The sequence below is a fragment of the Balaenoptera musculus genome, chromosome 6, assembly GCF_009873245.2.
Source record: "Balaenoptera musculus isolate JJ_BM4_2016_0621 chromosome 6, mBalMus1.pri.v3, whole genome shotgun sequence".
Lineage (NCBI taxonomy): Eukaryota > Metazoa > Chordata > Mammalia > Artiodactyla > Balaenopteridae > Balaenoptera > Balaenoptera musculus.
Window position 1 is genome coordinate 41,157,662 of NC_045790.1, and position 12,487 is coordinate 41,170,148.

The 12,487-nt window shown below is 32.0% G+C and overlaps 2 protein-coding genes across 6 annotated transcripts in view; one reads left to right on the forward strand and one right to left on the reverse strand.

Annotated features, from left to right (window-relative positions):
- IFT74 (intraflagellar transport 74) overlaps nt 1-12,487 on the reverse strand; it is a 79,671-nt gene that overhangs the window by 48,373 nt on the left and 18,811 nt on the right. The window lies entirely within an intron of this gene.
- LRRC19 (leucine rich repeat containing 19) lies at nt 651-11,567 on the forward strand. The gene is made up of 5 exons (XM_036856854.1): nt 651-892; nt 6,528-6,617; nt 7,642-8,155; nt 8,824-9,012; nt 9,492-11,567. The coding sequence occupies exons 1-5, from the start codon at nt 827-829 to the stop codon at nt 9,818-9,820; spliced, it is 1,188 nt and encodes a 395-aa protein (XP_036712749.1). The 5' UTR covers nt 651-826; the 3' UTR covers nt 9,821-11,567.

Sequence of the window (12,487 nt, forward strand, 5' to 3'; positions counted from 1 at the left end):
GAGCCTCAATTACTATAGCATAAAAAAATGTGTCTGCTGCTGCTACAATTTATACGGGTATATGCGCTCATAGAAATTTCAAATAGAAAAGATCATCTATTTCAATCTCTTTGTTTCACAGATTAAGGATACTGAAGCCCAGAGAAGTTTGTTGGATCTAACTCACTCTGAACTCCATGATTATTTACTACCAACAATGAATCTTAACCATGTTTTTGCCTGATATATCTACTACAGTTAGATGGGAACTAATGCTGTAAAGTAGTCCATTTTACAGAGGGGAAGTTACAAAAGGAAGCACAAGGAAGGTAACTGATTTTTTGAAGCCCACATAATGGCCAAGGGTCGGGTCTTTTGATGCTTTAAGCAGTCTGCTCCTGTTATAACTTGGCAGTAAAACTACCAATGATGGTGTCATAAAAATGAGTAAACAACAAAGTTGAAACTCAGTGGAATACAAAACTTGGTGGAATCTTTTCAACTTGAATCTTTCAAAACACAAAATACCTTTAGGATCAACACTTAAATCACTTCAGCAATGTATCTTTCAAATTATGCATTCTCAATATTATATACTTTAACTCACAAAGTAAATTTGTTAATATTTAAATTTTTTAAGAGTAATTAAGAATCACAAAGGTTAAGCAAGCCACCTTAGTTGTTACACTAAAAAAGTCAAAGATGACTTTAAGAAATTATTCTTCTAGTTAATCTTTTGCTAAGGAAGTCTAGTTTCTTTCTTTCTTTTTTTTTTCCACCTGTTCACTGGGTACAAAGGTTAAAACAAAGTGAAATAAAATCTTATGACATACTTTTTTTTTTTTTAATGCTGTGGAAGAAAGAGAGTAGACTCCTTACACACCAGTCTCAGAGACAAAAGAAAAAAGGAAAGGTAAGATCTTATATATTTATAGGTTTGGTGATTATTGTTGAATTTTTTAAAATCATATTTAAACTTGTTAAGTCTATACAAAAATCTTTGTCTCTAATAACTGATGAAAGAGCAGAAAACATGATTGTATTTTTCACAAGATCTACCTTAGAAATATAAACCTGGGACATGGCCAAAAAATCTTTCCCAAATAAATTGATAATGTAATAAAAAGTAATTATTTTTCTTTTGGAAAAAAAAGGTTTCATCTAGCCAATCAAATTTATAAGATCTTTTTATTTTGAAATATGTTAATCACAGAGCATTTTGAAGTGATATTAACTTAAAAACAAATTTGTAAGATGAAAAAGACTGACTACCAGGTGATAATTGTTGAAACTGGGCAATGACTATCCTACTTAGAGGTTTTTTCTTGATAGTTTCCATTATAAAAGTTTTTAAATTTGAAAAAAAAAGTTCTATAAAATTGCAAGAGAGAAGTTAATTGTGAATTATTAATACCTTACTCCAAATACATTGAATTCTGGTATAAATATCTAAAATATTTAATGACAAAACTGTATTACAGTATACACATTTTATTTAACAAAACCAAAATAATTGCAGTATCTTTTTATTTCATGGTATATAATAGTCATATAAAGTACACGACCAAAAACTTCTCAGAAACTTGTACTTGAAACTGCAGTAAGAAGAACACTGTTTCTTTTTCAATATCTACCATTTCCTTTTGTGAAAATCTTTTTTTCTGTAATATAGGTTATAGGCTATATAAAAGGGCACTTAATTTTGTAAGATAGTTTTAAAAAAAACCTGATATTCCATTTTTTCTCTATTTTTTAATCACTAAACTCAAGCCCACATATCATTTCAAAATAAATATCAAATTGAGAAAAAAATCCAAAGGGAGAAAAAGGCAATAATAACTGTTTCCTTTTAAATCAACTTTTTAAATAGGGTAAACTGACTCAAGAACAATTTCTGCATAATCTACCGGCTAGTTATTCTGCCAATCTGATGTCTTCAAGATAGCCAATAAAGCTAGCAAATGTTGCTGTCTAAGGATTTGTCTATTTAGTGTTGTGATGGTCAACATCCATCTACCCCGTCTTTCAATCTTTCCCCTCTCAAAACATGTACAAATATATGAAAAGCCCCATGGACCTTGCAGCTCAATCAATGCATTTCATAGCTTTAGACCTAATAATGGTTTAGATCTGTTGACTGCTTTCTTGTACAGAATCTACCTTAAGCTCTAAGTATATATAGTTTCTAACTCTAAAATTTATCAAATAGAAGGAAAAAAAAGATTCCTTTTCTAACCCTTACAATTTTATTCACTTTAGCATACTGGAGAAGACAATTATTAGTATAACGCAAATGATAAAGATAATAAATACAAGACAATCCTCTGTCTCCATTTTCACAAAGTCTCACAGTCCCATCTGACCTCCATTACCTTCTCCGGCTGCTTCTATTCCACATAAACTCTTTAGTTTAGTTAATTTTCTTTGTAGCCTATCTGCTTCCTTTATTCATCCTTATCCTATTTATTCCTGGGGAAAAAAAAAAGAAGCACTTTTCCCTTACCACTGCCCTACCCACATGGGCATCCTACAAAAACATCAGGAAGAATTTCACTACACCATTGAGAAATATTGAAACAAGCCACTGGGGAGGTTGCATACTTATTCCTAGAAATCACTAAATACGGGTAAACTACCTTTTATATATGATTTAGGGATCCCCTTTTGTGGGCAGTGGTCTGGAATAAGTGATAGCTTGAATTCATTTCTGACTCTAAAAGGGATTCTATTATGATCTACATTCAAACTGTAAAATCTAGGAGAACAGTGGCTTTTTCTTCAAACTTTGATTTAGCCATGGAAAGAAAGAAAGTGGAGAAGGAATAAACATAAACAGATCATCAGATGGAAGGCAATGAGGAAGTTAACTAGAATAGATCAGTACTGGCATAACAATAAATTCCTCATTGCTAATGCAGCAACAGACTTTAGTAACTTGAAATGAATCTTGCTCACCGAGTAGTTTCTTACCTCCTGCTCTCGTGGAATAAATTTTCCTAAAAAATCATAAGCAACTAATTGTAACAAGTGCTATAAGAAGGCTCAAAAGACTAAATTTTAACCACTAAGGATTTTAACCACTAATTGTAACAAGTGCTATAAGAAGGCTCAAAAGACTAAATTTTAACCACTAAGGATGATAGTAACAGGACATATTCATATCATTTCAAACAGATCATTTGTTTGCAGCAGTTTCTTATTTATTTATTTATTTATTTTATTTTTTTATTTTTTTTGATGTGGACCATTTTTTAAAGTCTTTATTGAATTTGTTACAATACTGCTTCTGTTTTCTGTTTTGGTTTTTTGGCCGCAAGGCATGTGGAATCTTAGCTCCCCGACCAGGGATTGAACCTGCACCCCCCTGCATTGGAAGGTAAAGTCTTAACCACTGGACTGCCAGGGAAGTCCCTATTTATTTATTTTTTAATAGATCTTTTTAAAATTAATTTTTATTGGAATATAGTTGCTTTATGCAGCAGTTTCTAATGTTGACTTTAAGAAAACAGAAATAAAAATAAGAAATATCAAGGTCATGAATAAAATGACTAAATGGAAAGTATTTAGTAAGAAGAATTACTGAAGTAAATGGCAATTTCCAGTTAAACATGGCATGTTGAATGTACCCACTAACTTTGAATCCTGTCCAAAACCCTACTAAAATGAAAATAAAAGGTAATTTGAAGTATATAAACTCATAACGACAAAAAGAATGGAAGAGGAAACAACAGCAATAAAATCTAGAAACTAGAAAGCGAAAAGTTAAGTGCAAACTGACTGGGAAAGCAAAATTCTCCCAAGCCAGCAGTGGGGAAAGCTGAGAAGCCGCTTAATTTACGCTGCAGAATCCCTAGATGGCCCACAGATTGGCAGTACCAGATATTCTGGAAGTAGAAAAGGAGGGGCTGAAACATAGTTGAAAGTCTTTCTCCCTGACACTGCCCAGCCAGGTAAAGGTCTTCTCCTACCTAAGCAGAAAAATAAGGCTTTTGTTTTTTTGCTCTGGGGAAAATAAAACAAATGGAATCTAGGCATTAGGCACAAGTGACTGCAGGGACGTTATGCCCAAAGCAGGGAGAGTAAATTAAAGTTTACATACTAATTACTGAGATAAACCCACCTTTTCCACCATTGAGCTCTCAGAATGCTGGCTACTTGGCCTCACCTTTTCAGGCAGCAGATTAAAAATGTCATTTTGGGGAATCCAAGCAGCCCAAGAGAAACAATCTAAAGATAATGACATTTAGGGATTCCCCCAAAAAACAGTCCATTAGGGTCACTCTACAGTAAGATCTAAAGTTAATAAGAACCGGGAGTTCCCTGGTGGTCCAGTGGTTAGGACTCCACGCTTCCACTGCAGGAGGCACAGGTTCGATCCCTGGTCAGGGAACTAAGATCCCAAAGGCCATGCGGCATGGCCAAAAAATAATAACAAAGTTAATAAGAACCACACAAATGCACAGTTTCCCATCAGGTTTTTCGTTTCCCACTCTTATATGTAAGTCCTAAACCAAATATTAACAGATACACAAAGTTCAAAAGAAAACCTCTAACATAAAGGATACTTACAAAAATAAACTGGAAAAGCACAACTTGAGGGTACAAAGGCTATTCAAGGAAAAAGAAAACAAGAGATACAACAAGAAAAAACAAGGAAAAAAATATATTCATACCACAGTATACTACAAAAGAAATTTTCAGAGAACAAAAAGAGCTTAGAATTAAGAAGATGACAGGAAAAAGAAAACTTTAATAGAAGAGTTTGACGATAAAGTTCCAGAAAGCAGAGCAAAAACACACAGAGATGAAATGTGGAAGAGTAAACGTAAAAAATTAGAAAATCATACCAGGAGATCCAACACCTAATTAAAGGGGTTCTAGAAAGAGAAGTGAGATTTTTTTTTTTTAATGAGGAAGAAAATTATCAATACCATCAATCAAATAATTTAGAAAATTTCCCATTGTTTCCAGATTGAAAGTGCCCACCAACTGCCCAGTTTCATGAATGAAAACAGACTCTCACAAAGGATCATGAAATTTCAGAATATCCATATTAAGGCTATATTGTACAACTCAGAGAATATAGCCAATGTTTTATAATAACTATAAATGGAGTATAACCTTTAAAAATTGTGAATCACTATACTGTACACCTCTAACTATATATTATTGTAGAGCAAAGAAAAAGCTTTGGGGTTAAGAAACGGCAAGTTACATAAAAGGATAAAGAATTAGAACGGCATAGCATCACAGTTCTTAACAGTAATACAGTCATGGTTGGTTGAATCCACAGATGTAAAACCCGTGGATACGAAGGGTCCACTGTATTCATTATATTGTACCATTTTATATAAGGGACTTGAACATCTACAGATTTGGTATCTACAGGGACTCCTGAAACCAATCCCCTGCTGATACTGAGGGATGACTATACTAGAAACCCAAAGACAATGGGGCAACGCCATCAACCTTTTGAGGGAAAATTATTTCCTACTTAGAGTTCTATTTCTAGCCAAAATATTTTTCACGGTCTAAAAAAAATTCTCGTCTATGGACCTTCTCAGGAAGCTCCTGCAGGAAGCTCCATGGAAAAAAGGCAGTAATCCAAGACAGGGCATTCTAGAAAACAGGAATCCAGTAACAAGGGCAAAAGGGAGTCTCTACAATGAGGGTGGAAGGAGAGTGGAAGTCAACGGCTGTGTAGAGGGCCTAGTGATCAGCTCATCTAGATCAGAGCATGGCAGCAGGCTCTGGGAGAGACTTCTTCAAGCAAATGAAACAGATTAAACTATCTAATATACATAAACTATTGAGTGATTTGCTAGCGAGAGTTTGGGTATAAATTAATGAGAAAAAAAAAAAAAAAACCCTAAGCACATGAAAAGAAAACCAGGACAATTAATTAGAGAAAATAAGTGTGCAGGAACAGAATAATAATCCTGTTAACAGGGCTCAGTCATTGACAGCTTTATACATTCCTGACAGTAATAAACACTGATTACTCATCTAACCAAAATTACAAATGACTATGCTCGGAGAGTAAACAGACAGTAAGTATATATTTGATGCATTGAAGATGAAGGTAGGGAGTGTTTAAAAGAAAGCTGAGAACTCTCATCTCCCAAACTGTTAAGTCAAAGGATAATATCAATAGATAATGCCTAAAATTGAAAAATCAAGAAGTAGCAATATAAGCATATACTTAAACGTGTATATATACATAAATATATATCCTTCTGGACTTTCTTTTGTGCACATATATTAAAATTTTAAAATGTACAACCACTTCAATTGTTTTAAAGTTCCTTTCAATATATCTAGGAACTAAAGAGACACCCTGAAAATTACTGTCTTTCATTCTCCCCAAGAGCTTTCCAGTTTTTTAAGATTAGAGTGCAGGGAGGGTGAAGGGATATTTACTTGTTTCATATTTTATATATTTTAAGAAAAAATAGATTTAAAAGGAGAAAAAAGGAAATCAAAATGTCCTAAAAAATCTCTAATGTTCTAGTCTCCTAATGAGATATAAATACTCTCTTTTCTGTCAGGCTTGCAATATGAAAATCACAAGCATCACAATCTTGTTTTGGCCGCTCTCCATGCTATTGTTATCAGACGAAAGCCAGACGTCTAAAACCGTAAGTTTTTACAATCAAGCTAGTGAAAATATTTTCAAAGGTACACTTTGTGTAGATTGAGTAAAATATTGAAGGCAATAAAAGAAAGAAGAAAAAAATCAAGTTATCAAAACAAACTCTTTAGTTAGCTGTGTATATTCAAAACATGTGATCTCTGAGCCAGATTCTAATTTGAAAAAAGCAGTCTTCATTTTTTAAAAAACTGAGTTCTTTAAAAGCTGACTAAAAGCGAAATACGTAAAATTTCACTACAAAACCGGAGATTAGTTAAGACATAAAAAACACACTTTAAAATGTAGGAAACTTTTTTAAAAACCACATATTTATGAGGGAAATTGCTGTTGTTACATTATTATTATTATTATTGGGGGACATTTCAACTGCAAAACCAGTCAAAACAAGAACTATTTCTTTGGATTTATATCCACATAAGGAAAGCACTTCTTCCTGTTGCCTGACTCTTTAAATTCAACACATGGCTCAATTTCTGTTACAAGATATTTTCTTTTAAAACACCAAATTTTGAGCTGTTAACCCTATAGAGGTATATATTGAATATTGTTTCTTAATTACTTAATAGTCCTAGATGTAGTGCTGGTAACTCCGATTTTTAAAAATTACATTTTTACATTATTTTCTCATTATAAATGTCAATCTTGCACACTGAAATACTAAATAAGTTAACAGAATTATTATTTACCATTTATTTCCACATATATAAATGGCAATATACCAATATTTTCTTTCTGTAATGATTATTTAATAACAGTTGGAAGATACTTGTATGACAAACTAGGATCTCCTTCCTCAATTACATATATCAGAATTCCTTAATCTTCAACATTCCATCCTAATAAAAAAAAAAGTATTTGCTTTACCTTTTCCATATTTTAACATCAAAAGATTATATAGTAGATTTTTTTCTAAAAGTATTTCCTTCTAATGTCTAATTGCCTGCATATGAAAATTTGGGAAACTCTGCTAGCATTTTTCCTTATTAATGCATTTCTAATTTTCTTTTTAGGAAGTCAAATGTAATTTCACTGCAAAGAATTATGCTTTGATCCCAGCAAATATCAATAAAAATGTTACTATACTTGACCTCAGTTATAACCAAATTACTCTGAATGTTACAGATACAAGAGTTCTACAGACATATTTTTTACTCACCGAGCTCTATTTGATTGAGAACAATGTCATTATCCTACATAATAATAGTTTTGGTAACCTCTCCCATCTAGAAATTTTAAATATCTGTAGAAACTCCACCCACATAATTCAACAGGGTGCCTTTACAGGCTTAGATAAACTAAAACAGTTATATCTCTGCCAAAACAAAATAGTTCAACTGAATCCTGATATATTTGTGCCTCTAAAACACCTGATACTATTGAATCTGCAAGGCAATTTGATAAGCTATCTTGATGTACCACAACTGTTTCATCTGGAATTCATACTTTTATACGGAAATCCGTGGAACTGCTCTTGTAGTCTACTGAATTTGCAAAACTGGTTGAACACATCGAATGTGACACTAGGTAAGCAATCATAATTTAAATTAGTCAAAACCAAAATGTGATTGATTTTGGATTGTTCTACCCCAGAAAAGTCTCTTGTTTCATGTCTAAAAGAAAAGGAAACTATTCCTGTTTAAGGGAAACAAGAAGAAACACTGAAAAGCAATTGCTGAATACAAGCTCTCCCTCTGCCTGTCCAGAAAAAAAGAAAAAGAAGAAAAGAAACTTAAATGTTCTATATATACATGAGATGAAACTGTCACTTTGTATACTAAGTTTGCAGTTCCAGTATATAAGACTAATTTTTAAAAGCACTTCCTTTTCTTAGGATATCTTGTCAGAGAGTAGGTGAAAACAGGTGCCCTGCTTTCTAAACTACATGCCATGTTCCAGATGTTCACCATAATCTAAATCATAACATTTTTACTTTACTAACACAGACAAACTAAACAATAAACAGATACTGCACTTAAGCTACATTTATAACATAACAAACAGAAATGGGCATTTCCCTCATTGTGTTTCTAGGCAAATACAACAGTTTCTTTTTTATAATATCTTTAATGACAACAGATAAATATGTCAAAAAATTCTAGATAAAAAATTATAAAATGTTGTTAACCATAATAATTTATTAACCATAATAATATTATTTTCCATAATAAATCTTATTCTTTCTAATTTACTAGAAAATGAGAACATCACCATGTGCAGCTATCCGGATATACTGAAGTGCTACAATATCAAAACAGTACCTTACAAGGCTGAATGCTACTCAAAATTTCCTTCATCTATAACTGAAGATTTTTACATTCATTTTCAGTCCATTAGCAATTCAACATTTAATAGTTTTTTGGACAACTTAACAAGAAATTCAGGTAATGTACTGGTTTTGAATAATAATATTGCTGAGGATATACAAATATACAAAACAATGTAAAAGAACAATTCCTCTACCCAAAAAAAGACTGACAAAACACTGGGTTTCTAAAGTAGGCTCTGCTAGTTATCAGTCAAATGCCGTTATGCAGATTATTGATATTTAACTTCTCTGAGCCTTGGTATTAACTAGTTAAGTCACAATTCTTAACAGGTATAAATCAATAATGTCCCTAGGTGAATGGATAAACAATACCTGCAAAGACAGGTAGATATTTTGAAAAAAGGTATTCTTTCACCACACTATGAAATATCTTTATTTTTGGCAGTTTTAGTAACTTTTGCTTAAAGAAGATTATGTACATTTATTTCTAATACCAATATTGGGGAGTTATTAGGACATGTAATTATGATTATTGTATTTTTGTCAATTTAACAAAACTACCCCCACCCTCTCTTTCTCGATATTCCATTTAAGAACGTGAATCTCAAGGAAAAAGCTGGGCTTTTCTTGTCAGTGTTGTAGTCACTGTACTGATGACTTCACTCCTCATTTCAATTGCTATCAAATGTCCAGTATGGTATAATTTTCTGCTTAGTTACAATCATCATCGCCTGGAAGAGCATGAAGCAGAAACCTATGAAGATAGTTTTACTGGAAATCCAAGTCCTCCTCCACAGATATCAGACACAAGCTACGAAGAAATTACAGTAATATTTGAACAACTCCATCAATTTGTGGTAGATGATGATGGGTTTATTGAAGACAAATACATAGATACTCATGAATTACGTGAAGAAAGTTAATTTATTTCAATGTTTGATTCTTTAAAAAATGTTAACAGCTCACTCACAGTTCAGACATGGAGATTTTGATACATGACATACTGAACTATAGCTAGTAGACCATCATATTAATTGCAACACACATAAATATCATAAAATTATGCTCTTCTCATTGGCATTGTGCAAGTAGGTCCAAATACAGTAACTGCCACTCCTTGTTAGCTAACAATTAAAATACTAGCATTACTATTCTCAGCAGTATTCAGGGGACCATACATAACAGTAGGAAAAGGCCTAAGGTAAATTATTCATTAATTAAAATGAACAGATTTTCATATTAGTCAGATATGTGATGTAATACATATTAAAGTTTTACTGATTGGAATCAGTAAAGAAATAAAGATTTTGGAATTTTATCACAAGTCAAAGTGAAGAACAGAGATAGTTTAAACTGACAACACACTAAGGTTGATTTTATGCCCATAGAATGAATTCATGGAATTGGAAAATGCTTTTTAAATTTTTTTAAATGCTTCCTGAATTGGCACAACAAATTTCTGAAAATTTAGTAGTGATTTAAAGCACAGGTGCAATGTCCAGGCACAATCTCTTGATTTTTGTTACAAAGAAAGACTGTCATCAAAATGCATGACTGTCACAATTGAATAATATGGTGGCTTCCAAAGTGGGAATCATCTATGAATCTTGTTTTTAAAAATACCTATTTCTGCCTCTCTTTAGGAGATTTTTATTCAAATGATTCTGTGCTGTGGCTGAGGAATCTTCAGTTGGTCCGTGGTCAGTTCTTTGGGATGCTGTAGATAGAGCAATGTTTCCCAAACTGTCTTCTAGAACATTAATTTCCAGAGAGACATTCAGAAGTATTTACAGGGTGGGGGATTAAAAGGTACATGGTCAAACTACTATAGAATTACTAGGAAATACTGGGTTTAAACAAAGTCAAACAAGTTTCTTTACTATAGGACTTACCCAAGGCTTTACTAAACTAAACTGCTCTCTGCTCTTCAAGAGCAAAATATTAAGAATTTGCCAAACTTCCTTGACAACAAAACCTTTTCTTTGATGTATAGCTACTAATAGCTCATAGGACAATAATGGTCCAAAGAACACTGGCCTTGAGACTATTATAGGAAGAGTCTAAAGTGAATTATTTGCCAATTCCTTATAAACAATTGGCTACAATCATAATTTTAACAACTTAATGCAAATAGTGGCATTAAAAACTGTAACAAAATCTATCATTTTTACCTTCCATATGTGGGGAAATTTAGTATACAGTATTTATACCTTTTAGAGAAAGGAATATCTCTAAAACACTGAAATATATTTATGGATTAAATAATATGGGGTTTTAAATTTTCTTCATCATTATACAGGGAAGGGAACAGTGTCTAGTGGTGTGGATGGAGCAGGGTTGGATAAAAGCTGATGGAGATGGGTGCATAGGAGTAAAATACACTATTTAATTTTTGTGTATGTTCAAATTTCTCAGTAACATAAAGTTTTTAACACATGTACATACCTGATAATTTCTTAGAAAAAAGAGACTAAAAATAATGTAGATGTACATTATATCCTAAAAACAGTCATTTTTAAGGTTATATCAATAGTAAATTCAGTTCAAATGTCTACTGAGGAAAATAAAAACTGTTTTGGATGATACACCCTGTGAAATAAAAGAACTGACTCATTTGTCATGTGCATTTGTATTTATAGGAACATGTTTTCAATAAAAGATATAAATGTCTTACGTGTAATATTTCCTAACAGATAATGTAAATTATATGTTATGGTTTTAAATCTCAATTATAAGAGTGAGATAACTTTAAAAATATAAGGCATCTTTTTCTAAATAACCTATCATTTTACCAAAATATCGTTTCTTAATTTGAGGCAAATATTCATATTTGAGAAATGTAGTAAAATGAAATATAATATTAATGAGCAAAAACTACCTTTCATCTCTTACATTCAAAAGCCTCTTATAATTAAATATTGGGTATTCAATAGATATCTGACTAAACAAAGAAAAATAAATGGGTTTAAAATTATAATTACATATATTTTTAAAGGATAAATGATTTTAGCTAACACCAAACTAGAAAAGTGTAGACATTAGAATTGGAAGAGAATCATTAGTTCAAGCAGGCACATGAAACTGAATTAAAGCCACAGGCGTCATAGTAACATATTGAGGCTATATACTATAACCAATTTATTAAAAATAGGTGTTCCATAATAAACTAGATGGTCTCATACCACAGTAAATGGTGGTACTAAAAGAGAAGAGAATAAAGACAAGATTTTTATACCTGCTTTCTCAAGGTATGACATTTCCTGCTCCCTTTGAATGTACAGTCAAGGTAAAGTCTCATGTTATTAAGATGTTGGCTATCTGATTAACACATGAAATAAATCTATCCTCCTGTGATATATAAAAATAAACTTTATAAAAATAACTTTGTTTTTAATTTAAATTTCCTCTTAAAGGGTCAGGAGAATCTATTTCACTCAGCCTTAGTTACAAACTACAGATACTAAGTTTTGAAACTGCTGACATTTTCAGGACAAAGTACTTTATTTTAAGAACATTTTCCTTAATCAAATGAACCAAATAGACATAAAAACCTATGAAATTCTTAAATTTATAATCTGGGAGTTATCTTT

Excerpts from the sequence above, each read along its gene's own strand:
- LRRC19 (XM_036856854.1), top strand. The coding sequence starts at position 827 with ATGCTGTGGAAGAAAGAGAGTAGACTCCTTACACACCAGTCTCAGAGA. Across the intron at positions 6,618-7,641 it reads AAAGCCAGACGTCTAAAACC|GAAGTCAAATGTAATTTCAC; the intron begins GTAAGTTTTTAC and ends TTTTCTTTTTAG. Across the intron at positions 9,013-9,491 it reads CAACTTAACAAGAAATTCAG|AACGTGAATCTCAAGGAAAA; the intron begins GTAATGTACTGG and ends ATTCCATTTAAG.